The following is a 27,468-nucleotide window of genomic DNA, read 5'->3' as shown; positions in this document are numbered from 1 at the left end:
TTTCATATAGCATGGTCAAATTACGAGTTAAAAATTTAAGGAAAATATCTGAAATAATCTATTTCTAATTAATGTTATTACTAATAGAGAAAAAATTTCATACATTTGATTTTTCCTAATCTCACCCTAGATAGAGCTACTTAATGAAATTTTAATTAATAACAACTTTGTCGATTTAAAAATATGATTGTTTGTCTATTAAATAAATGATGATAATTAATAACATACATATACTTTTATCTATTGATAAATTTGTCGACTTATTTGCAAAATACTTATATACTTAATTAAATCACATTTTCAACAAATATGTACTATAATAATATAAAAAAGAGTATTAAAACTCAAAACTGTTATCCCTTATAGTCTAATAAAAAGTATTCCAAGAAAATGATATAATTTTCTAAGCAATTTTTTTAATAAGAGGGGATATACTTAAAAAAAAAGGGGGATTAAAAGAGGAGTGACTTAGTCATTAACAGCTCTTTTGGTAGATAGTAATAAACGGTGGTAATCAAAATGAAAATGAGTGTAATTTTAGTTGAAAAATCTCTTGGCTACTTTGATGGTCATGCTTGTCCAACTTTAATTATCTTATTTTCTTCATAAATTCATTTTAATGCATTACCATTGGGAGAGGTAGTATTAGATGGTAATGGAAATTTGTAAACAAAAACAACTTTTTTGTGATCAAAGTTTTATTATCATGGGAATGATATAAAACTGTTGATAAAATTTTACACTATAAATCATTTTCATTACTACCATTTAATCTCACTAACCAAACGGGTCGTAAGTCTACGTTTAAAACCCTCCCATGGACTCCATACTCTTAACAATATCCATTATTATATTGTAAGAGATCACTTCCTACACTATAATTGCTTTAATTTATACAACATAAAGATTATTGAACTAAAATCATATAAAGAACCATACATAAAATATGAATGTTAGTCCAACTAAAAAAGCACATAATTTGAAAAAAGAACTTTCAAAACGCAACAAATAAGTACTTATTAAATTTCAAGGTACTACACGTTAAAGAATAATTAATCTTGGCTAATCTTTAGAGAAAACTTTAACCGAGAGGATGTTCGGTAAAATAACTTATTAAATAATTTTAACTTATTTTTGAGATGCTTGGGTTTAGGTTGCCAAATATCTATGTCAGTCTTTGGCTATTAGTAGGTTGAAACAATTAATTATTATAAATTAACTATTTTTGAACTAGTTGTTACTTAGCCGATCAAACTAGTTAATAATCAGTTAGTCAAATAATCCATTTAAATTAATTATCAACTATCAATTAATAGTCGTTTGCCAAACATCTAATGTCAATCTTTGGTTAACTGGTAGATTAAAACAACTAGTTGTTATGAATTAACTATTTTTAAACTAGTTAATTAGTCAATCAAAATAATTAATAAAATCAGTTAGTCAAATCAGTTACTTAAATCAATTATCAATTATTAACTATTACCCGTTTGCCAAACATAGGTAATTAAGATAATGACATCAACCAAATCAAAATCAGATGGTGCATGAAAATATCATTCTGGCTGCCATAAGACTTAGAATATTAAACGGTCCAATTAAACCTTGTTAAACTAAACTTAGCTAATTTGAAGTCAAAATCTAAACATTATATATTATTTTGTTGTGTTTCACCAATCCCTATCTTTATATATAGTTTTGCCTTTCTTTGCTTGAAATTATGCAACAAAGTTTTATTTATTTATTCAATCTTGAAACTAATTAATTGTTAGGAAGGTTTGTAATAAAGTTTTACTCTATGAATATTATGATGCGTTCCTTTCTGCTGCTGATTTCCTTTTTGGTACTACGTCGATGTTCATTGGCTTCATCAAGCGTTGTCGAACACACATTTCATGTAATTTCTCATTGCCCTATTAACTTGTTTTCGAGTTTCTATTCTTTTCACGCATTGTGAATCGATAAAAGTAAATTATAGTTGATTTAAAACTATTTTAAAATAATTTTTGTGGCGAATTATGTTATGTTTTTCTTTGCCTGAAAGTTTCTTTATTTCAGATTATTACAGCAACGTAATGTAAAATATATAGGTGACATAATGTAATTATATCATAGGGCTCCACTTTCAGCTTATAATTTTAGTTTAAATGATTATTATTTGAAACGGTATTAGAGCTAAAGTAACCAAATGCCATGACTTGGTTTGATTCTAATGCAACCGTACTTCATTTCAAATGAAATATTAAGCATGTATAATGTAGTATATATGAGGATTGAGGAAGGTTTGTGAATTGTGATGAATCTCAAAGACTTCTATGTGAGGAGGCGTTATAAAGTATATTATTAAGATATCTTGAAGTTACAGCCATTAACATAAATTTTTGGTTTAGATAAAACTATCAAATATAGTACTTTTATATAAACTATAGTAGAATTATTATCTATATACTTTTTTTTATCTGATTATATAATTTTCTTAATCCAAGTTCTAAAATTTGCATTTATTAAATTATTGTGATTGGATAAAGGGATTCTAAGCTCCTACTTTCTTGACTTGCTTAAGGATTTTATGCTAAATGAAGAAGTCATTAGACTCGCTAGATGAAAACTTTTCAAAAAAAAAAAATTCGTTAGCTAGGGAATATACTCCTAATATATTTTTGGAGGCATTTTCTCCAATAAATTGAAATAATGGCCTGCTTGATGGTTGATATTAAATGTTGAAATGGAAATGATATCGAAAAATTAGTGTAATTTTATTAGAAAAAAATCTCTATAAGTTTAAGGGTTGTGGTTGTTCAGTTGTTCCCTCATAATTACTTATTTTCTTTACAAAACTAATTCAAATGCACCACCACTCTAAAATATGGTATTAATTAGTAATGAAAATTATGAAATAAAAATATTAGTTTTATTAACCGTACCATTGAACATTTCATAAAATTAAAATTTATACGATACAAATCATGATTCTCACTACCACCTTTTAGTACCAATAATCAAATGGGCCGTAAATTAAATTAAGTTAGCCATAAACACTGTTTTTATTTTCTTTTATGAATCTTTTTGAAGATTAATGTTATAAATTTAGATGAAATAAAATTTGTACTAGTTTTAGAAACTTTTTCCAAAAAATTACTGTATCTGTTTAAAGCATTAATGGGATATTACTCAATGTTGGGATTTCCCTTAATTTCTATTTGCATGCATAATTAATAAGCAAAGAGGATATACATCTATTTCAATTTTCAAATCTATTTATGTGTGTCCTTAGTCCTCACATAATCTGTCTGATACATACTTCAACTGAAAAAAAATCCAATTATTCTCAATCCGTTATCACTGTACTAAAAAAAATTTATTTATTTTAATTTAAATACTTAGCTTAATATTATTGAAGGCTATTTTGAAATAATTATTAGCTTTAATTAAATCATTATAATTTGAAAAATTCATTTACTTTTTTTTTAAAATATATTAATTTCATTTAGAATGTCTTATTTATGGAAAAAATATATGCGTTTGAGATTTCAAAAAATATTTTCTAAATGAATGTTTTTAGAAAAATAGTTGAAAATCAGACATTTTTTCAATTGGAGAGTAACCATACACTTTTCAAAATACTCTTAAAATTCGATTTTCACGCTTTTAAACTATAACGGAGAAAGAAATTAAATTATTAAAACCTAATTAAAATGTTACGTCTACTCAAAAAAAAAAATTAAAATGTTACGTGCCCACTCAATATTAATTGTATTTTATAATTATTTTGCAGGTGATAGACCGAACAGTGGAATTATTATGTGAGAGACGAGTGATTACAACGGTAAATGGAAGTCTACCAGGTCCTTTACTTCGTGTTCGAGAGGCCGATACACTCATTGTTCATGTTTACAATAAATCACCTTATGATATTTCTATTCATTGGTAATTACTTAAGCCTTTTTTTTTTTTTTTATATTATAGGGTAGGTCGAGGTAAGTGGATATTTAGCGGCTTAGGTGATAACCAAACGCAAAATCTTGTCTGGAAAAGTAATATTTGCTTTCTAACTACAACACGACAATAATAACAATATTTTATTATCCCAATGTCATTAAATGGCTCCCACCAAGGAGTTTAAGAGAGTTATATATACGCAATCTTACCATCCTTAATGATAAAATTACCACATAAGTTATTTTCATAGCCAATAGTTAGTTTCACATAAATAAAAATAAAAAATAATTTTAAAGAGCTATTTTCATTGGGTAGGCAAGAAGTTAAGTCGTTAACAATTTAATTGCTCAACTCTATATTAAAAACTAAATAATGATAGTATACTTAAGAGAATTAATGTACTAATGTCCAATACATCTCATCAATATATTCATCATTCACAATGAAACATTAACGACTTAATCAACTAGCACATTGATCAATGATTAGTAATAAATGCATATACAAACATTTTTGTCAACATCTTGAATTAATCTAAGTTTATTGAATATAAAAATTAGGGTAATGATTGCCTTTAAGATTTTACATAAAAGTTAGCAAATTATATTTATTATCAATAATTTTAGGTTTTCAAAAGAATCTAATATAGAAAATTGGGAATAATTAATATGTTTAATAGTTATTTTTAATTCCCAATAAAGAATTAATAATAAAATAATAATATATAATTAAATTTTATGTTTTCAAAGCAAAAACAATAATGAATTATATAAAAAATATACAAAATTCTTAATTATATAAAAAATATACAAAATTCTTTCTTATATACAGCCCAAAGGGTTGTATATATCATTTTCCTAAAAATTATTATCATTATTATATATATATATATATATATATATATATATATATATATATATATATATATATATATAGTTTTAACGTTGATACTTTCAGTCAATGAAAAGAATTAAAACTAGAACATTCTAAATGAGAAGTATATTACAGTACGTAAGGAATATCATGAAATAAAACAAGGTTACTAATGTATTTTTTTGATAATTTTATATGTATACTTATATATTAGATTTTTCGTATATATTTACAAGTTGTTTTTGCTAACTTTTTTTTTTTTTTTTCTATTTCCCATTACTAATTTCTAAAACTAAAATTAAAACTTGTGTAGGCATGGGGTTTTTCAGAAGTTAAGTCCATGGGCAGATGGACCATCATATGTAACACAATGTCCAATAAAACCAGAAAACAAATACACTTATAAATTTAACGTAACAGAACAAGAAGGAACTCTTTGGTGGCATGCTCATACTAAATGGCTTCGAGCTACTGTTCATGGAGCTTTCATCATACATCCAAGAAAAGGACGATCATACCCCTTTCCCAAGCCCTACAAAGAGTTTCCTATCATTATAGGTATTCAAAATCGAATTAATGCATCATGATTCCATATTACTCCCTCCGTTTTTTTTTGATCTTCCACATTACTATAATGGGTAGTTTCAAAAGTTCTTCCACTTTAGAATACTTTCTATTTTTAGAAAATTTTTATCCCATTTTCACCCCTTAGAACTCTCCCTTTTCTTTTAATGTACCCCTTTTCTTTTATTTATAATTATTTTTTCTCTCATACTTTCAATACAATCATTACTTCACACTACTATTTAATTAAAATAATACCCACTACAACCTCATACTTCCAATACAATCATTACTTCACACTACTATTTAATTAAAATAATACCCACTACAACCCAAAACTTCTATTTTCCTTAATATGTGTGAAAAACCCAAAGTGGAAGAATAAAAAAGAACGGAGGGAGTACTATTTATTTTTTGTTTCACTATCAATATTTCTTAATTTGATGTGATGTTATAAGTTTGATCAACCTAGTCAAGTGTAATTATATATGAATATTTTTTTGGAGGATTTCAAACAATTACGCTACTCAACTTTATACATGCAATATATATTTTATTTTTCATAGGCTTAAGTGAAAGTAATGTTGGAACTAATTAATATATATTTTTTTAATTTTATAGTTTATTATAGAAATAGTTAAGCAAAGCAAAAGAAGTTCCATAGACACACGCCATAATGTATAAATTAGTAAAAAATACATAAGTGCACATTGAAAAAAAAAGGGTTGTATAAAATGTCCAACTTTACCCTAACAAAATAATTTAAAATCACTTATAGGTTGACATGACATGGTGAGTCAGCAATTATTATTTCACAATCTTTTCTAGGATTAATCCTATGATGAGCCTAGCTCCAATAAGTTATTACTTCAATAAAATTCGATTTTATTTGTGTTAAGAGGATTATTACTTTTTTAAGCAAGAATTTAAATTTATTTGCTAAGAAGTATATATTGGAGTAACGGTTAAAATATTAAAAGAGTTTCACCTATATTCTTATTTTAAGGAAGCTACATAAATAAATATACGCACTGACGCACATAACTTTATTCTTGTTAAAATAAAAGTTATTTTGGTTAGCCCTTTTAAAAAAAATAATCTTCAATATTAGTTAATTAATAAAATAAGTACGTATTTTATAATGGGTCTTTTTACAAAAGAATAATTATAAGAGTAAATAAAATAAAAAAAGTTGAGCATTTTGCAGGAGAGTGGTGGAATTCTAATGTTCTAGAAGTTGAAGGTGAAGGGCTGGCAACTGGAGGAGCACCAAATATATCTGATGCCTACACAATTAATGGTCAACCTGGTGATCTCTACCCATGTTCTTCTAACAGTAAGTCATTTACAATCACACGATACGAGTAAACCTGTTACTTGTGGAACAAGTAGCTTATCTAGACATATACTCCTCGTGTTTTTAAATGTTCTTTTCTATTTTTTTTTTCTGATTTCTATATAAACTTTAAAATCAAGTAATTTTAATTTTGAGTTTTTAAAAATTTTAAAAAGTTAATATTTAAAAAGTATATATTGAGATGAATTTAAGATGATCTCACGTGAATATGTTTTTTTTTCTAGTCGATGAGAAATTGTAATTAAAATTCAACACCAAAATTCATAAATTCTATTTGAAAAAACATATGAAAACGAAGAGAGTAGTGGATTTAAAAAGTTCATAGTCAAAGTAAACAAAGTTAATTTGTATAACCGAAAATTGATTGAATTTTTTCGTCCTAAAAGTACACTTTCAATTCTAGATATTGTTTTCTGCTTTCTATGTCGAGGTCGTCAGAGTATACTGTACTAGCATTGTATTGTTTTTCGTTAATTATATATATATATATATATATATATATATATATATATATATATATATATATTAATTTTAAGAGTCGGAAAAGTCAAGTGGGATCTAATAACCTCATAAACCAATATCTATTGAGTAAGCAGTTCGTTGAAAATTGTTATTCTACCCTTAATTAAGTAATATTTAAAAGGGTCGGATAAGTCCAAATAGACCCAATTACCCAACCTATGTAAACCTATTTTTATAAGTTCGATCACATACATAACCTATTTTAAGCAAGAATAAAGTAAATATTTACAAAATGTTTAACTTGACACACCATTATTAATTTTTTATTTTTATCTCTTCATGAAAGTTATTGTATATTAGAATACAAATTTTTAAATACGTTAATATTTTAATGAAATTTTAGATTGTAAACCATACTTCACATTTTTCTAAAATTTAAAATTGTAAATATAGTAGTCTAACAAAGTAAATGACTAGTTTTAATGATCAATTAATTAAATTTTATGTCATTATAATATCAAATAAAAATTGATTGAAGAAGGGGTTATTATGTACTTCAAGCAATTTTCTAAATTGTTGTATAATTTTATACAATGTGTAATTTTGCAGTATAACTTACTAAATTGTGTAATGCCAATTACAGTGGAATAAATGTAATTTATTTTGTAAAATAATTTTTTACGCGGTATAATTTTAGAATTTTATCAGACTATATATAATGTTCTACACAGTACATTATATATTTCCCCATCATAATTTTTTAAACAGTGCATTTATATACAAATGTCCAATTGGAATAATTGTGATTTATTGCATCTATTAATATATGAGTTTTTTCAAAAATATAAATTTGTAAATATAATAAGTGTAAAAAATACAAATTAGTTAAATTCCATTAATATTAACCAATGAAAAAAAAAAAGATAAATGACATGCACAATCAAACTTTCTTTTTGCTACTATACAGTAAATTTAGTAGTTAGTATAATTATTTATTTATTTAATTAGTCTATGTCATAAGAATTGCTATATTTTTCCTTTTGGGAATGATTCATACTTATTCTTTAATTTTCAAGCACACTTTTTAATTTATTAGTTTCGATGTCATCCATATATATACTTCTCCGTAATTAATTAAGTTTACATCTTTACCTTACTCCTCGGAGAACCCCAATTGTGTACGTGCAGGTGACTGATTGCACAAGTCTACATGCAAGTTTATATCATAGTAGTATAACTGAATAAAAGAACTGGGACGATTTTTTTAGAGTTTTACAAAATATAGAAATATATTTAATATGATTATAATATATTTTTTTAAATGAATTTAATGTTAAATTATGTAAGTATTTAAAGTATAATTTTACATTAATTTTTTATACCAAAATAAAAATCTTAAAAAGATTAATTGTTTTTTAAAAAAATATTTTATACGTAAGTAAGAATCTTAAAGAAATAAATTTAAATCTAAAGAAAATTGACATGACATTTAATCTTAATCAATATGTTTACCATTAAAATATTTTTTACTAACATTTATTTATAGTTAAATTGAGTACATTAGAGAATATAACACCATATGTTCATGTATGCAGATGCTTAAAAAAAACGTGTATTATACGAGTTTCTACACTAGTATGTCTACATAAGTCTTGTTTAGTTCACTTGATTTTTTGTGATTTAATTGGTTTTAAAGGGATTGATTGCTAATTTTTTTTTTGACTATAACTAATTGATAAAGGTGAATTACCAGGGTCATAGTTTAAAATTAATTAGGGTTAAAAAATTCCTATTTGGTTAATAATTTACAGTTCATTGTTACTATTTACAGAAACCAACAAGTTTGAGGTAGTCCATGGGAAAACATACTTACTCCGCATAATCAATGCTGCACTCAATAACCAGCATTTCTTCAAGATAGCAAATCACACCTTCACCGTCGTCGCCATTGATGCAATGTACACAGACCCGTACGAAACCGATGTCATACTAACGGGTCCGGGTCAAACCGTCGACGTTCTCATGACAGCCAACGCTTTACCCGGATCATACTACGCCGCCGCCAAACCATACGCCAGTGCATCAGGCGTACCTTTCGACAACACCACCACTACTGCAATCTTCACCTACAAAAACACCACCACATTTCAAAATTCCCCAATAATGCCCGATTTACCACCATTTAATGACACTCCAACAGCCCACAAATTCTTCAGTAATCTAACCGGGTTAAGATCCGCCCCGTTTTGGGAACCACCGATTGTAGATGTGGATGAACACATGTTTATGTCAATCGGGTTAGGGTTAATCGCTTGCGGGAGAAATTCTACATGTTTAGGCGTTTTCAATCAGAGTATAGCAGCCAGTATTAGTAATTTTTCCTTTCAATTACCCACTACAACATCATTATTAGAAGCACATTATTATAATCTTTCTGGGGTTTATAATGCTAGTTTTCCTAATGACCCTCTAAATCCGTTCGATTATACGAACCCTAATGTTAGTTTTGACTTGAATTTGTTGATGACGGAGAAATCGACGACGGTGAAGAGATTGAAGTATAATACAACGGTTGAGATTGTGTTTCAGAATAATGCGTTGATTGGAATTGAGAATCATCCTATGCATATACATTGCTTTAATTTCCAGGTTCTTGCTCAGGGATTTGGGAATTATGATCCGTTTGTTGATCGTGAAAAGTTTAATGTTGTGAATCCACAAGTTAGGAATACTATTGCTGTCCCTGCTGGTGGTTGGGCTGTGGCTAGATTCCGAGCTAATAACCCAGGTATTTGTTTTCAAGCTATATATATATATATATATATATATATATATATATATATATATATATATATATATATATATATATAATCAAATGAAAAGGATGAGAAAGATTTTGTTTTATTTTGTTTTGTTACTATATATTTAAAAAAGATACTATCTTATAAATTAAGAACATTTTAAAAATTATTTCATAGTTATTTTTCTGTGTAACATAGTTATTTTTACAATTATATGTTTTTGGTTCAATCGTGACCATAGATTTTTTATTATTTTAGTAAAATCAAGGGTGTAGAATCCTTCTTACCCTTCTCATTTTCAACCGCTTCTCATTAGATCCCTCCCATATATATATATATATATATATATATATATATATATATATATATATATATATATATATATATATATATATATATATATATATATATATATATATCGTAAGTGATGGCTTTAAGATTATAAATAATCATTATTAAACTATGCAAAATGATCATTAACTGCAAGTGATCATTTTAAGGCCTAAGCGATCATTTTAAGAAAGTTTGTAACTTTGTGTATATTAAATCAACTAACAATGATAAACCGTCTTACTTGAAAATCTATGTAAGTTTAAAGGGTCCTAACTCCCAAGCAACCGTCGAAAATTTGAAATCTTTAAGTCAAAAAATCAAAAAATGAATCAAATAATCCAACTTTTAAACTTATTCCAAAAGTAAGCGTGAAATTCCCAAACCTGAAGTTTGGGGCTGTTCGCAGTTAATAACTGCGAACAGGTCAAAAAAGATAAAATAGCTGTTCGCAGTTAGTAATTGCGAATAGCTATTTTGACCTGTTTTTGTAAAGCATGTTGTTCGCAATTACTACTGCGAACAGGTCAAAACAAGTCAAAATAGCTGTTCGCAGTTACTAACTGCGAACAGCTATTTTGACTTGTTTGCAGTTAGTAACTGCGAACAGCTCGAAACCTCAGGTTTGAGAATTTCACGCTTACTTTTGAAATAAGTTTGAAAGTTGGATTATTTGGTTTATTTTTTTATTTTTTGATTTCAAATTTTCAATTTTCGCAACCGTCCAACAATTAGTAAAATTATTACGGGCTTAAGCCTACTACAATTGGGCTTTAAATGATTCCACAAATTTGGAATTTTATAGGGATGGATATGGCCCGTATGGGAGAACTATTTTTAGGATGACTTTTAGAGTCTAGTTGACTGAATTGATCGAGTAATTATAGAGTTAATTTTTTGGGAAAAACAGTCTTAAAGCCTTTAGTACATGCTACATATAAAGGTAATTCAAATTGGACTTAGTGACTTAATTTTTATCCGACTTTATAATTAAACTCAACTTTGACTTGTCTTTAAAATTAGTTTAAAATTTTATAAAAATTAATTTAAACACAAGGCCAAACAAAATCGACTCGAAACATCTAATCAGGATGAACAGTATATGCATAATGCTTTAAGCTTTATCATAGAAACTAATATTGAATAATTGATTGTGTTTGGACGTGTAGGAATGTGGCTATTGCATTGCCATCTGGATGTGCATCTAACATGGGGTTTAGCTATGGCTTTCATCGTGGAAGACGGCGGCACACCGGAATCAACCCTTCCGCCACCACCAAAGGATTTGCCAAAATGTTGATATCATTATTCATTTCCGTTCATATTGACAATTAATTTTCAAGTTATTTATTATTCCCTTTTGTATAAAAACATTATTTGTCGTGACACAAAATTGTAAAAAAAATTATGAAAACAAAAGGAGGAAACCAATTGGCATATAAACCTCCTTGTTGCGGGAAAAACCTTCATGTTGTATATGATTAAGATTGGAATGTGTCGTTGTGTAATGTATCAAACGAGTGAATGAATAGAGTATTGTTTTTTATTCATTCAAATATTTGTGATTTTTATAACACTAAATCTTATATGATACCGTCTCATAATGAGAAAAACTCATATAATGAATTCATTTCTCTAAACTATGTTGCTATAGTTTATAGATGATTCAATATTAAAATTGTAACTGACCTATTACTATCATCATTGTTGAATTAATGATTTTACTTGTCATACCATGCATATGATACCAAATTAATTGATAACCGTAAAAAAGTAAAATCAACAATCATTACACCTTCCATAAATCTGTTATTAGGAAAGGTAAAAAATCATATTAGAATCTGCAATAATTATAACAAACTACTATAACGTTCGAATTAATAGATTAACCAGTAAAGATTGATTAAATACAAAATTTATTATTTAGTTTGACTTATTTGCTATACTATTAGTTAAAATGATAGTCTTATGAAGTATGTCATTAGAAATCAAATCAACTAAAAAAATTATTGTATGAGAGAATATGATAGAACATAAAACTTATTTAGACTTTAACCATAGCTTAAACTTTACCTTATAACTCCTTTGACGAGCAATGTAAGTTTAAACATATGTCACCCAAATGAATTTTGAATGAAATTTTGGTACCTAAGGCATTATGCTCTAGTTACCCTACGATGTCTAAGAGTTATAATGAGACAAACTCATAAAAACTAAAAAATAATTTACAAGCAGTTACATAATATAATGACGTAACTAATAATTAAAAAAGGTAAAATAGCAATCATTACACTTTCCATAAAACACATTATTAAGAAAAGTTATAAAGTAAATAAAAATCTACAATAATTATAACAAGCTAATGTAACATTCAACGAAAATGCAGTATTTATTATTAATTAAATACAAAATATTTTAAGCTTCAACCATCAACTTATTAGACTTTGGAATAAAAAGATTTTAAGAAGATAGCACTAAATCTTGTATGAGAGTATGATAAGATATAAAATTGTATTATTGAGCTCCAAACATCAATTTAGATTTTCTTTGAGGTTATATCAAATAGTTAAATGAAAAAATGATAATTACGTCAACAGTATAGTTTCAAAAGAAAATAGGACATCTACAAAGAGTATATTTAATAGAAGTATTTTTTTTATTTTAACTGATAATTATAATGATGTAACTGATAATTGTAAAAAGCAAATATAACTGATAATTATAAAAGTAGAATAACAATCAGTACACTTTCCATAAAACACATCATTAAGAAAAGGTAAAAAATAAATAAAGATACAATGATTATAACAAACTAATGTAACGTTCAACCCAAAAACAATCATTATTATTAATTAAACAAAAGATTTTGAGCTTCAACCATCAACTTATTGGACTTTTGAAAAAAATATCAAATAGTTTGTTCGCTGTAGATAACAGAGAATAAATTTTGTTTAAAATTTTTTTGTCCCTTCAAATGTTATGATATTATGCCTCTTTGTTCGTGGTTATTAACAGTGAATAAAGTGATTTTTTTCTGTTGTTCATTGTTAGTATCAACGAACAAACCTGAACTTAAGCTGTATATAAAGACGCTTATTTCGGGAATTAAAAGTTTTTAAAACTTATTTTGAGAATTTTTTTTATAATACAGCTTATTTATTCAATCTTTCGACTTCTAGACTCTAGTTGACTAAAATGGATCGAGTAATTATACAATCAACTGGATTTACAAGTTTTTTTTATTGGTTTAAGGCGGAAAAGACTAAATTAACAGTGTCTTGTATGTGGTGAAAATTAAACTCTAATACTATTTTATCGAATAAAATAGCCTTAAAGCCTTGGAAGCATTTAAAATAGACTCAATTACCCGACATTTATTCGACATTGTAATCGAACTCAACTTTGACTCGGCTTCATAATTAATTCAAAATTTTATAAAATTCTATGTGAACACAAATTCCTAATTAAACGGACTCAAAACCCCTGACTCGAATCAACATAATAATGCTTTATCATAAAAATATGTGTAGGAGTACGGCTAATGCATTGTCATCTAGATGTGCATTTAACATGGGGTTTAGCTATGGCTTTCATTGTGGAAGCAAAACATTATTTGTTGCAACACAAAATTATCATATCTACAAGTCTGTATATGTTTGTGACTTTTTCCCTTTATAGATTGTAAAATCAGAATCAGTTAGTGTCTTGAGAGATCGTCTCTTTTAGAGAAGTATTTTAAACTCAACCCATTAATGATTAATGCTAGGGATGGTTATGGGTCCAGGACCCTGTTGGACCCGCCCCTTTTTTAAGGGTCTGGATCTTAATTTTTGAGACCCATCGGATCCGGATCCGTGTCTGGATCCAAAAAAAATCTGACGGGTCCGGGTTCGGGTCCTAAGGTGAAGACCCGGACCCTAAACTTTTAAATTTTATATTTTGAATTAGGTCTTTTAAATTTATTGCTTTGAATTGATGCCTAAATTTTACTTGAGATCTAATGGAATTTTGCTTTGCTTTGTGTTCTATCTCAGAATCGCCATAAACTCTGGCCTCTGCAAGAAGAACAGATTGAGGTAAAAACCACCTTTCTGTTTAATTTTTGTGTTCTTTCATTTACAAAGCTTCAAGGTTTGGATGCGAGCTGATTTAGTGTCTACGAAAACCCAAATTTGATTTTTGCTCTCAATTGGAACAAGGTATTTTTTTTCAGAATTTTATCAGATTTCAAAATGTAGAACAAACTACGAAAAACCCAGATTTGATTTCGATGATGTCGGTCTTTGAATTTGCTCATTCAGTCTCCTACTGAACATTGAGAAGGTTTTATTCAGTTTTTTGGTCAAACACCACCTTTTTTTCTTGGAACAAAATATTAGTATGAATGAATAATACTTCTTCTATCACTAAAGTAAGTAAGCTTCATTGATTATTTGTTTTTTTATTTACTTGATAATTGTTCTGAATTCTAAGTATCTTTTTGATTGTGATACAAAAATACAAAAAGACTCGAAAAAGGTTCAATTTTGACAAATCAAAGAGGTTTTGTATAAGACCCATTAAGAACCCTAGACCCGTCAGATCCATAGGGTCCGAGTCTGGATCCAAAAAAATAAAAGGGTCCGGGTCCGGGTCTGGCCAGACCCGCCCCATGACCATCCCTAATTAATGCTTACTTACTGTATTCTTAATGCTTAATTACATTATCTTTAATGTTTACTTACCGTATCCTTACTCTACTTCAATATCTTAAATGTCTACTTATATCATTCTTAATGCTTATTTATGTTATTTTAAATGGGTCGACCCAATTAAAAATAATCTCTTAAGGAGACCGTCTTCCACAAGAATTTGGGATTAAAAATTTATGAAAACAAAAGGACTAAAGGAGGAAACAAATCGACTAATAAACCTCCTTGTAGTGGGAAAAACCTTCATATTGTATATGATTTAAGATTGGAATGTATTGTTATTGTCGTTTGTTGTGTAATACACTAAACAAGTAATTCATTGGAATGTATTGTTATTGTCGTTTGTTCTGTAATGTATTAAACAAGTGAAAAAATAGAGTATTGTGTTTTTCATTCACTTAATTATTTTTGATTCTTATAATAATAAATCTTGTATAAGACCATCTCATCATGAGAGAATTACATATAATAAGTTTATTTCTCTAAACTATATTGCAATAATTTATAAATGATTCAATGTTAAAATCTGTAATTGAGCTATTACTATCATCTGTTATTGGAAAAGGTAAAAAATCATATTAAAATCTGCAATAATTATAAACAAACTATTATAATGTCCGAATTAACAACAGTATTAACCATTATTGTAAAGAATGATTAAATGCACAATTTATTATTTAGTTTGAATCATTTGCTATACTATTAGTTCAATGGTAGTCTTATATGTCATTAGAAACCAAGTCAACTAAAAAGTTCTTGTATGAGAGAGTATGATAGAACATAAAACCTACTCAGTTTAACTGTACCTTAAACTTCACCTTATAACTCCTTTGATAAACGGTGTAAGTTTTAACATATGTCACCCAAATGAATTTTGAATAAATTTTGGCACCTAAGCATTATGTTCCTATATCCCTATAAATTTGCCCTAGTTACCCTACGATGTCTAAGAGTTATAATGAGACAAATTCATAAAAATAGAAAAGTAATTTACATGCAGTTACATAATGTATTGACGTAACTAATAATTATAATGACATAACTGATAATTATAAAAAGTAAAATAGCAATCACTACACTTTCCATAAAACACGTTATTAAGAAAAACTATAAAGTAAATAGAAATCTACAATAATTATAACAAGCTAATGTAATGTTCAACCAAAAATCAATCTTTATTATTAATTAAATACAAAAAATTTTAAGCTTCAACTATCAACTTTTATTAGACTTTTGAATAAAAAGATTTTAAGAAGATAGCAATAAATCTTACATGAGAATATGATAAGATATAAAATAATAGTAAAATGAAAAATTGATATGGAAAAATGTTATATCTCACTCAGAATGATAGTGGTTTTATTAGTTTAGGGGTGGTATTTCATCAACATTTTATGTATTTATCGATTGTTATTTCTATTTTAGATATCAGATGACTTTTTTTATCATGAGTTAATTGGCTTTTTTGATAAATAACTTTTTTATTTTTTTTGTTTGTTTTTGGCTATTGACTAGTCAAATAAATATAAATATTTTTTGGTAAATAACTTATAATTCAACTGAAAAACTAAAATAAAAAAACGGTGATAAGTAATTTGTTTACTTTTGGCGTTTTTAACTATGAATTTTCTTCTAATAAATAATCAATTATCAACAACTAATTTTTACCAAACATCTTTATAAGACTATAACAATTGACTTATCAGTCAATTTTTTCATATTATAGTTAATAATTGTAGCCAAAAGTCATTTATTAAACATATTTGATATATTTTTTTTAAGAAAAATTAGGAGTAAGTACATAATATAATGACGCACTACGAGTTACTTTCTCTAGTTCTTTGAGTTTGTATCATAAAATTTGACTTTTTTTTAGTATTATGGTGCAAATTCAAAAGGACAAAAAGAGTAATTAATATTTCGTCAGTACTCATTTTGTATTAATTCATACTTTTTCAGTATTTATTACCGATTTATTAAAAATCCAATTATTTCTCTTTGTTTCAAATCTATCGAGACAAATAAAATAAATATTAAAAAAAAAAAGCAAAATAGCAATGATTATAGTTAACAAATCCCAATATAAAAAGGCAAAAAACAAATCAAAATCAGCAAGATTTGTAACAAACTACTGTAACGTTCGAAGTAGCTTCAGCAAAAGGCAGTAGTTTCTTCTTCTCTATAAACACCATTGTCACCCTCACATCATTCCTTGCTCTTCTCACTAAAACAAATCTCCTTTACCTCTAAATCCTTTCTTTTTCCTTCTTCCTTCTTCTTCATTCCAATTCCAATTGTAAAAAAATGTTATCAGGACCAAATTCTGTTGGTTGGATTGGTGATAGAGGAGATGAAGAAGATTCATCTCTTACATGGAACAGAAATCCTTGTGAAAATAGAGAAGATATTGTTGATAATGTTGATGTTGCTTCTCTTTCTTCTCTCAAATCAATGCTTGAAGTTGAAAATGATTGGTTTGATACTAACATTAATCCAAATTCAATCAATTTTTCAACAAATGAGAGTACTGATAATTTGCTTTTGAACCCAATTGATTCTTCTTCTTGTTCTGCTTCTCCCTCTGTTTTTAATTCAACTACACTTGACCCATCTTCTGTTCCTTACTTGTTTTCATCAAAACCCACCATTTTTAATAACTCTTTGCCTCAAGGGTTTGGTCTTGGATGTGGGACTAGTAATGGGTTTTTCCAGGAAAATCATACTCATCCCCAAATTCCAGATTTGCTTAACAGAGGAAATGGTGGTGTTTTGGGCGGGTTTAGTGAATTTAGTCCACAAAATGATATGGGTAGTCCTAATTTGGGGAATAACCATCATTTTTCATCTACCCATTTGGTTCAATTAGCTGAAAATGAGGGTTTTAAGAGTGGTTCAAGTTCAGTATCTCGATTTCGAGGTTTCGAAGAAGGATTAGGCAATTCAATGTTTGTTAATAGGACTTCAAAACTATTGAAACCCCTTGATAATTCTGCACCTGTTGGTGCACAACCTACCCTTTTTCAGAAAAGAGCTGCTCGGAAGAATGTTTTTAGTGGTAATAATTCTGGGAATTTGCTGAATTCTGGAACAGATTCTGGGTTGATTTCAAATGGGGTTGAAGGAGATTGTTCAAAGTTCAATTCCGGTGAAGAAAATGAAAAGAAAAGGAAATTTGGTAATGTGGGTGTTTTAGATAGTGTTAGTATTGATGGGTCTGGTTTTAATTATGATTCTGATGATTTTACTGAGAATAACAATTTTGCTGACGGACCCAAAAATGGTGGAACTAATTCAAATAATAATAGTACTGTTACTGGTGGTGATTCAAAGGGGAAGAAGAAAGGACTACCAGCTAAGAATTTAATGGCGGAACGCCGCCGCCGGAAGAAGCTTAATGATAGACTCTACATGCTGCGTTCCGTTGTCCCTAAGATTAGCAAGGTGAAAAAAATTATTCTTTTCCTCAACTTTTTATTATTTTCTTGTGAAAATAAATTCATTGAAAATCCTTAATGCTACTTATCATTGAATAACTTGACTAAAAACTTATGTTGATGATCGTAGTCGTATGGCACATTATACCGCTCTTATTCAGCCTAGGTGTCTCATTTAATTATGCTCAATCTCTTGTCGTGTAAAATTAAAACCTATAAAAAATTAATATTAATAAAATTTACATCAATTCAAATAAGATTTCAATTGAGTATATTTTAACTTATAAATTACGAATAATATACGATTAAAGAGTCAATAAGGTATAGTTTTAAAAGAAAATAAGAGGCCTAGAGGGAGTATATTTTGTAGAAGTATTTCTTTTAATTTTAACCTATAGATTAAGAATAATATAAAGAACCTAAGCATATAACTGTTTTCTTATTTTAAAATCCGCCTCTTATTTTTAATTTGCTTTTATGCTTTGATACAATTTGAAACAGAGTAAATGTCTTGTGGTAGATGGCTTATATATATATATATATATATATATATATAGAAGGGATCAATAAGAAGGGTGTTCAAAATAAGAAGGATAAGAACTACTCTACACCCTTAATTTCAATAAGATAAAAAAAATCCATAGTCATGATCGAGCTAAAAGCACATAATTGTAAAAGTCACTATGTAAATATAAAGAATGTTCATAATTCATAACATAGTATTTTTTTGTATAAATATAGTGACCGTGAAAAATCCTTCTCATTCTTCTTATTTTAAGTACCCTTCTATAACATCCCTTTGAAGAGGTGGGTGAATTTGAAACGGTAACATTTTGTCATGTTACTGTGTTAAAGAACCAACTGAATAAAAATATGTTGGTTGAGTTGGTAGCTTGACAATGCTAGAACTTAGAATTTTGCTTTGAGTTATGATCTCGTGAGTTTAGTGAGTAGAATTAAGTTAGTAGGAGTAGGACTAGGAGTATAGTTATTCTACCATGGATGATGCTGCAGATTTCCACAGCAAATCTTTTTTTGTGTAGTGGAAATGATATCTTTATTATTCTTTATATACATTAAATCATTGGTTGCAACGTTCCTCTTGGTGTTAATGCATATAAAGGAGCTAGCAATAAATTAACTCACATGAAGCTGGTGGCTACTTATTAATGTTACTTCTACAAGTGGACCATTGTCCTGCAAATGAACTTACATTACAAACACTTCTTCATCAGTGTACTAAATTAAATAAAGATTTAATCTTGTTCTTTACTTTTAACCTTGATTGTTGTTGTTGCCTTTCAATTACTTAAACTGGATCCTTATCTTCTAGGGAAATAATCATATAAATGCTAGTTTTTCAGATTTAGTTCTGCTGATGTGTTCATTTACTCCCATAGAATCTTGCTTCTTCTATGTTATTGTAAGTTGGGTGCGCTAGAGCATATAACGTATTTTAGGGCTATTTGATTGAGTTAGGTCCTTAACATGGTATCAGACACCAATGTGAAGGAAGCTCACGGGTTCGAATCTCATCAACCCCTCATTTCAAAGAGGGATATTTAGTGCAATCTATGAGAAAACCATTCACACTTCTAGCCCAAAGGGTTCCCGTGGGAGGAGCGTGATTTAGTATAGAACATAAGGCTTCAACCAGTAGTTTAAACTTTTAGTTGAGCTGGTTCCTTGACAGGGTGGTTTTCCGCTTCCTTCTTTTTACAATAGTGATTTAAATACTTGGGGACTCAAAAGTGCTCAAACAGTGAAACAATTAATATGAAATCTAAAAGCTAAATGAGTATGATTCAAATTTTGAACAATACATAAATTTGATCGTAAATGATTACCGAAGTTTGACGATTGAATTGTGTGGTATCAAGGCCGGTAAATTTTAAATTCAAACTTCTTTATCGTCATAGTGCTTACCAAAATTTACTTTAGGGACCCGGAATTATGCTCCTATAGTCCTGTGGGTGGGGCACAGGTATGATTTGCCCGCTATCCTACTCTCCCCACACTTCGGACCCTGTCTTGTGCGGGATGCTGGGTCTGGATTGCTGACTTTGACTTTAGTGATTAGGAGACATTTTTTGCAGTTACATTTATGTTTTCTGCCTATGCTTCAGTGCTGTAACTCAAAGAGCATATTTCGATGAATCGAACAAAAACGACAATGACTCAACTGTTAAATATACTTTAAGATGTTTACTTATAATTATGTAATGATCCAAGAATAAGGCTGATGTTTGGAGAAGCTGCAGTAAATTTCCTGTTTTGCTTGCTGATGCTAACAGAACTTTGCTGCTTTACGCTTGCTCTTTCTAGAACTACCATCATTTGCTCTTTCTAAAACGATTTACAGATGGATCGGGCTTCGATACTTGGGGACGCAATCGAATATCTGAAAGAGCTGTTGCAAAAGATTAACGATCTCCACAACGAACTGGAGTCGACCCCTCCTCCTTCGTTGACACAGACAACAAATCTCCATCCCTTAACTCCTACACTTCCAAACCTGCCATCTCGAATCAAGGAAGAACTCTGCCCCACCTCATTGCCGAGTCCTAATGGTCAACCTGCAAGGGTGAGTTCATGGTCTGTGTTCTCGTTTTCACTACATCGACTTTACTATCTTACTCAATTAATACGCCCTCAAAATCATGAGTATATACAAGATTCTATGTTCTACATTCTGAAATCTTTGATTTTGTAGATTGAGGTAAGGTTAAGGGAAGGAAGAGCCGTCAACATCCACATGTTTTGCGGTCGCAGACCGGGCCTCTTGCTGTCTACAATGAGGACTTTGGATGGTCTTGGGCTGGACATCCAACAGGCCGTCATTAGCTGCTTTAATGGGTTTGCTATGGATATATTCCGCGCTGAGGTTATTTTCTCTACTTTCTTTTATTGCGGAAATGTGAGGATTACATTGCATCATATGCTGTTAACTGTAACTCTCTGATCATGGCATTCCGTCATAGATGGACTTGTCGTTTGACAATGAAACGATCATGAATCGTGACAGTTATATTTGCCGTTGATTCACTATTTAGAAGCTGTTGTGTCCCCGAGAAGCTAATCAAACTGATCGGGTTTTTTGTAATTGTTTTTGGCAGTGCAAGGAAGGGCAGGATCTGCACCCGGACCAAGTCAAAGCGCTGCTGTTAGATTTAGTAACCTTCAATGGCTCGACCGTAGCAAATAATTGCAATATGTGAAACATATTGCAATTACCAACAGTTCAAAAATTTGGATTCAAGAAGATGATTTATAGCTTGGATAATTTCTATAATTGTTTGTTTTCCCCTTCTAAGAACTATTTTAGTGTAAGATGGGATGTTGTAATGGTCATTATGATGGCTTTTCTTGGTTTAAACTATCCTTATTTTCAATGTGTGTGGCTTTTGTTTTATGCATAATCGTTTTTATAGTTATGTTTGGATGAAAAGGAATGCGGGGAATGAATGGAGATGGAAATTGAGAAATTGTTTCTCTTACTTGGATGCAAAAGAATTGGGGATGAAAATGAATGCGAAGGAATCAAAGAGGATAATTTTTATTCGCTTTGTTCAGATCTAATTATTCTATAATTAAAAAATTGGAAGAAAAGTACATTAATTTTCAATTCCCTCAAAAAATTAAGAGTTTAATCTCAAAATTTTTCAACTCTATAAAACTGAATTTGAATCTTCTCAAAATAAATGGATTGGATTTAGGCTAGATCGACTCAAAATCCATTCAACATATAACCATCTCTAATCTCAATTACTATTGACCTTTTCCTTGTGATTATGTATTAGGAATTCGGAACATTGGTTTGACTTCAATTATGTATTGGAAATTGGAAAATTTTCAACTCTATAAAACTGAAGTCAGCATGACTTATGCTCTCTATATATGGGCAGAATAGCCCAACTAATTTATTATTAGCATATGTATTTCTTGTTTTGTAGTCGTCTTGCAGAGAAACGGTCTGTCACAAGAGTAGCTCAATATGAAATATTCAACATTAAGCATGTCCTTAAGTATCCCTAAATGAAAATTGAGACTTATCTCAATTGAAGCGGGTACTTCCTTTTTTAGGCAAGAACCTCAGCGTACGCTATTATTAAAAAATAATAATAATAAAAAAATAGGAAATATCAAAATGTCCACTCGAACTAGTCTTGCAGGCACACATCACACAAGCAACACCATCTCAATAAAATAAGTACAAAAACCCACATTGTTGATCCTACACAATACAGATTGTGTTCCATTACATGAGCTCCACTATTTTGATATGAAACAGTTTATGTTTGCTTTAATATGTTAGAATGATCAAAGATCAGACATGGGTGAGACTAATTAACCAACTCCCACCCAACTAATTTCATCATATAGATAAATTATAAACCAATAAACTTCTTCAAATTACTATGCTTCAAATTCAAACAACACACAATGATCATGAATTTCCAACAGCACAATGCTGCCATAGCTATCGCGTTACTGTTAGTTTTTCCTTACATTCGGGCTGTTGACCCGCCATTCTCTTGTGACGAGTCCAATCCAAGTACCGAAAATCTGTCATTTTGTAAAACGGAATTGCCTATTAGGCAACGAGCCAAGGATTTGGTTGGTTTACTGAGTTTGGATGAGAAAATCTCACAGTTGGTTAACACTGCACCAGGTATTCCTCGCCTTGGTATAGCGCCTTTCCAATGGTGGTCAGAGGCATTGCACAGTGTGGCAGTGACAGAGCCTGGTATATCTTTATTTGGTGACATCCGTGCTGCAACCAGCTTTCCTCAGGTTATTCTTACGGCTGCTTCCTTTGATGCTCGCCTTTGGTACCGCATTGGACAGGTTTGTTTTGATTGCCTTTGCCAAGCATCTCCTAATGTGAAAATAGAGTTAGAGTAAATAACATATCATTGGGCCTTAATCATTGGCTTAAACTTTTGGTTGAGTTGGTTCTTTGACACGGTATCAGAGCCTATGATTCGATCAAAAATTAAAATGGTAGGTCAGAAAAGAATGGCGCTCTTACCCATTATTCCTACATGCGAATTTGATGGGGTTCGCATGTGAGGGGCGTTGGGATGGTTTATCCCCATCGATGAATTAAAGATGATGTGCAAACTTTATAAGTCATTTGAGCCCCTTTCTCCTATTACCATATGGTTTTGGGATGACATCTCGTTGACTTATGAAGTGTGTGCAACTTGTGTTTCCCCGATATTATGTTGGAATTCACAATAAATCCAGCTTAATTCAACATGGTATCAGAAGCTAACGTGACAAGAGGTCACAAGTTCGAATCTCAACCACCCCTCATTTAAAGTGAAATATTTAGCACCAGGTATGAGGAAGGCCTTTGCTGCAACCACACTTCCATCCCTTCGTGCTCTCGTATGAGGGGGTGTGTTAGAGTATATAACATATTTTGGGGCCTCCACCATCAACTTAAGCTTTGGTTGAGTAGATTACTCAAAACACACAATGATAAATGTTGACAACTATGGAATGCAGGTAATAGGAAGAGAAGCAAGAGCAATATTAAATGTAGGACAGGCTAAAGGAATGACATTTTGGGAACCAAATATAAACATATTCAGGGATCCGCGATGGAGTAGAGGCCAAGAGACTCCGGGGGAAGACCCTTTTATGACAGGCAGATATGCAATGCTGTATGTAAGAGGATTACAATGGGATTCTTTTGAAGGTGGACAGACTCCACAACATCTTCAAGCCTCAGCTTGTTGTAGACACTTCACTGCTTATAATTTGGACCGATGGAATGGTGTCACTCGCTATCGTTTTAATGCTCTCGTAAGTCTAATAAAATATCTGGGGGCTTCAACCATTAGCTCAAGCTTTTGGTTCAGTTGGTTATTTGACAAGTTTATATATTACTTCATATGTTTTCCAAATTTACTAGCGTAATTGTTCAACTGTAGGTAACAGCGCAAGATATGGCAGATACATACCAACCTCCTTTCGAGAGTTGCATTCACCAAGGAAGAGCTAGTAGCATAATGTGTGCGTACAATCGTGTCAATGGAGTTCCTGCTTGTGCCGATTACAATCTTTAACTACAACAGCTAGAGAAAAATGGGGTTTTGACGGGTAAGATTTTTTCCCATCGCTTACCGCTTGTACGAAATCATAACAAAGAGCATAAAGATGATTTAAACCATTGCAGATAGGCTAATGTATTGTTTCGACACACCTAGTAACGTGATCTTTTATCTAAACACGAATTTTATTGTAAACAATTTATTGTTGAACGATAACATTTCTGATGGTAATACGGATACCTCAGGTATATAACATCAGACTGCAGCGCAGTATCGCTCATCAAGGACTCTCATGGATTTGCTAATACACATGAAGATGCAGTTGCTGATGTCCTAAAAGTCGGTATATGAAATATGCATTAATCGAATTACCGATATTATGTTTTCATAAACATAAAAGACTGACTATCGGTTTCTAAATCCAGGAATGGATCTCGAATGTGGAACCTACCTTATAAACTACACAAAATCAGCGGTACAACAAGGAAAAGTGATAGAAGAAGAGATAGACAGGGCACTCGAAAACTTATTTCCTGTAAGAATGAGGTTAGGTTTGTTCAATGGAAATCCAAGGAATTTGCAATACGGGAATCTTGGACCAGAACACGTGTGCACGCAAGAGTGTCGAGATTTAGCTCTTGAGGCTGCCCAACAAGGTATCATTCTCTTGAAGAACGATGACAAACTTCTACCACTCCTAAAGAAAGAAAGCCTCCCTTTAGGAGTCATAGGTCCTAACGCTAACACGACTACAACTCTTCTTGGTAACTACCGTGGTATTCCTTGTTCTTCGATTTCTCCGCTTCAAGCATTGCAAAGCTGTTAAAGAGCTAAGGTACTACTATAACTCGAATAGAAATTCTCGCCTTATGTACTTATGCAACCTAGATATTTAACGGATTCTTTGTGCAGATACCACGCAGGATGCGAGAATGTGGCTTGTTCTTTGGCTTCAATCCTAGAAGTTATGCCAATTGCATTGGAAGCAGATTATATGGTACTGATTATGAGACTAGATACCACAATCGAAAACGAAGGAAATGATCGCTTGAGCCTAATGCTTCCAGGTGAGCAACAGAGTCTTATCACTGACGTTGCATGCGTTGCTAGGAACCCCGGGATATTGGTGCTCCTCTCTGGAGGTCCTATTGATATAACTTTCACCAAAGAAGATTCCAACATCGGAAGCATCATCTGGGCCAGTTACCCTGGTGAGGCGGGTGCTATTGCTCTCGCCCAATTCATTTTCGGAGATCACAACCCAGGTGCATAACCAAACTCTTCTACCTGAAATCTCATGCTACTAATATTATTGCACTTAATTATTCAATTGGCTTGTTCAGTGTAAGGTAGCCGTGTGAGTAGCTGTTAGCTGTCTAAGCAGTTGTAACTGATAGCCGTCATTTTGCAGGTGCGAAACTACCATGACTTGGTACCCAGAAGAATTTATGCAAGTACCGATGACAGACATGAGGATGCGGGCAGACTCTTCAGGCTACCCACGACGAACCTACAAGTTCTACGAAGGCAAAACCGTCTATGACTTTGGATTCGGTTTAAGTTACACATCCTACTCATATCAGTTTATTTCGTTTAGTTCATACGACATATACTACAATTCAATAGGACCTACTAAGGGTCCTGAGGTTTCTTATTCTGCAAGGTATGCTGAAGTTTCTGACATGGGGTCAGAATCATGTAGCACAACGAAATTTTCGGTCAATATTAGAGCAAGTAATGAAGTCGAGATGGAAGGAAAGCACCCGGTGTTGATGTATGTAAGGAAAGGAAATGCGAACAATGGGAATCTGAAGAAGTTAGTCGGGTTCGAGAGTGTGAAGTTGAGATCAGGAGAAATAACAGAAATACAGTTTGAATTGAGTAGAGCTAATAAAGATGGGTTAATAGTAGTAGAAGAAGGCACTTATGTTCTAATTGTGGGTGATCAAGAGTTTCCAATTACTCTTCAATTGATTACATATTGAGTAAGCCCTTTTGTATTTTAACCTCCTACTAGAGTTCTTACTCACCTATTGTTAGCTAATGTCATTCAATGATCAATAGGAGATGGAGATTTGACCTTTTGGGTACAAATTACTAAATTAGTATGCTGACTATACGTGTGCAGGGTCGAATAAGGATCAAACCAAACTCAAATTAAAATGGGTCGGATCTTGTTAAAAACAAAATGTGCTAAAACGTTGGCAATCGTACATTGAGAAATAAGACAAATGAAAAGGATAAAAAGAAGTATTTAAACATCTCATTATCCATATCCATACTCAAATAATGAGTCTTTTTAAATGGCCAAATTAGTTTTTTAATCAATATTGTAGGCTAAGTTTCCAAGTGGAGTTTAAAATTTTTAAATACATTGTCAGTTTACATTTCACATACAAGTGGATTAAGTGTCATCTTTATTATCTCCTTTTTCTTTTTTAGAAATGATAATTGTAAAAATAATTTGTATAGTTGATTCGACGATATTGTTAAAAATAACTTTATTGTTAATTTTCATATTTGTCTTCAATTAACCTAAAGAAAATTAATCCAGTCAACCCTTTTTATTCGAATTAAACTTGAATAGTTTCTAAAACTCAATCAGAACAACTCTACAAACATCCCCATAATCAAACAAAAAGCACCTGACTTGATGATGGCAGAGTGGAAGGGAGGCTAGGAGAATATGATTGTATATTTTCTCTTTTTGATGGGTTTCCCTTTTTTATGTCATTTCCTTTCAACCCTAATCAATGTTGATTCCATTCTTTATAGATAAGATGAAACAAAAAGCACCTAAATCATGTCGGAGTAAAGAATAAATGATACTCCGACACTCCTATTACTAATGCTTTTTTTATATTCTTTTCAACTTTTACCCTCTACTTCACACTTCACATCAATTCTTATAAATGTTACCTAAATACTCCTATTACACGTTCTACTGATTCAAAAAAT

General features: G+C 30.4%; 2 protein-coding genes and 1 pseudogene across 2 annotated transcripts; all 3 read left to right on the top strand.

Moving 5' to 3' along the window:
* Positions 1-1,804: 1,804 nt before the first annotated feature.
* LOC130797848 (laccase-7) lies at positions 1,805-11,623 on the top strand. The gene is made up of 6 exons (XM_057660634.1): positions 1,805-1,894; positions 3,773-3,924; positions 5,123-5,367; positions 6,581-6,709; positions 9,024-9,980; positions 11,493-11,623. The coding sequence occupies exons 1-6, from the start codon at positions 1,805-1,807 to the stop codon at positions 11,621-11,623; spliced, it is 1,704 nt and encodes a 567-aa protein (XP_057516617.1).
* A 5,501-nt stretch (positions 11,624-17,124) lies between these two features.
* On the top strand, positions 17,125-21,978 carry LOC130797847 (transcription factor ICE1-like). Its single transcript, XM_057660633.1, has 4 exons — positions 17,125-18,455; positions 20,811-21,032; positions 21,162-21,332; positions 21,565-21,978. The coding sequence occupies exons 1-4, from the start codon at positions 17,319-17,321 to the stop codon at positions 21,664-21,666; spliced, it is 1,632 nt and encodes a 543-aa protein (XP_057516616.1). The 5' UTR covers positions 17,125-17,318; the 3' UTR covers positions 21,667-21,978.
* A 919-nt stretch (positions 21,979-22,897) lies between these two features.
* Positions 22,898-26,495, top strand: LOC130798755 (probable beta-D-xylosidase 7; annotated as a pseudogene).
* Positions 26,496-27,468: the final 973 nt, after the last annotated feature.

This window comes from Amaranthus tricolor, chromosome 13 (genome assembly GCF_026212465.1).
Source record: "Amaranthus tricolor cultivar Red isolate AtriRed21 chromosome 13, ASM2621246v1, whole genome shotgun sequence".
Lineage (NCBI taxonomy): Eukaryota > Viridiplantae > Streptophyta > Magnoliopsida > Caryophyllales > Amaranthaceae > Amaranthus > Amaranthus tricolor.
The sequence above is the reverse complement of the archived record's forward strand: the minus strand, read 5'-3'. Positions and strand labels throughout refer to the sequence as shown.

Coding starts and splice junctions, on each gene's coding strand:
- LOC130797848 (XM_057660634.1), top strand. CDS start 1,805: ATGATGCGTTCCTTTCTGCTGCTGATTTCCTTTTTGGTACTACGTCGA. Junction 1,895..3,772: donor TTGTCGAACACACATTTCAT/GTAATTTCTCAT, acceptor ATTATTTTGCAG/GTGATAGACCGAACAGTGGA. Junction 6,710..9,023: donor CTACCCATGTTCTTCTAACA/GTAAGTCATTTA, acceptor TACTATTTACAG/AAACCAACAAGTTTGAGGTA.
- LOC130797847 (XM_057660633.1), top strand. CDS start 17,319: ATGTTATCAGGACCAAATTCTGTTGGTTGGATTGGTGATAGAGGAGAT. Junction 21,033..21,161: donor CTAATGGTCAACCTGCAAGG/GTGAGTTCATGG, acceptor TTGATTTTGTAG/ATTGAGGTAAGGTTAAGGGA. Junction 21,333..21,564: donor TGGATATATTCCGCGCTGAG/GTTATTTTCTCT, acceptor TGTTTTTGGCAG/TGCAAGGAAGGGCAGGATCT.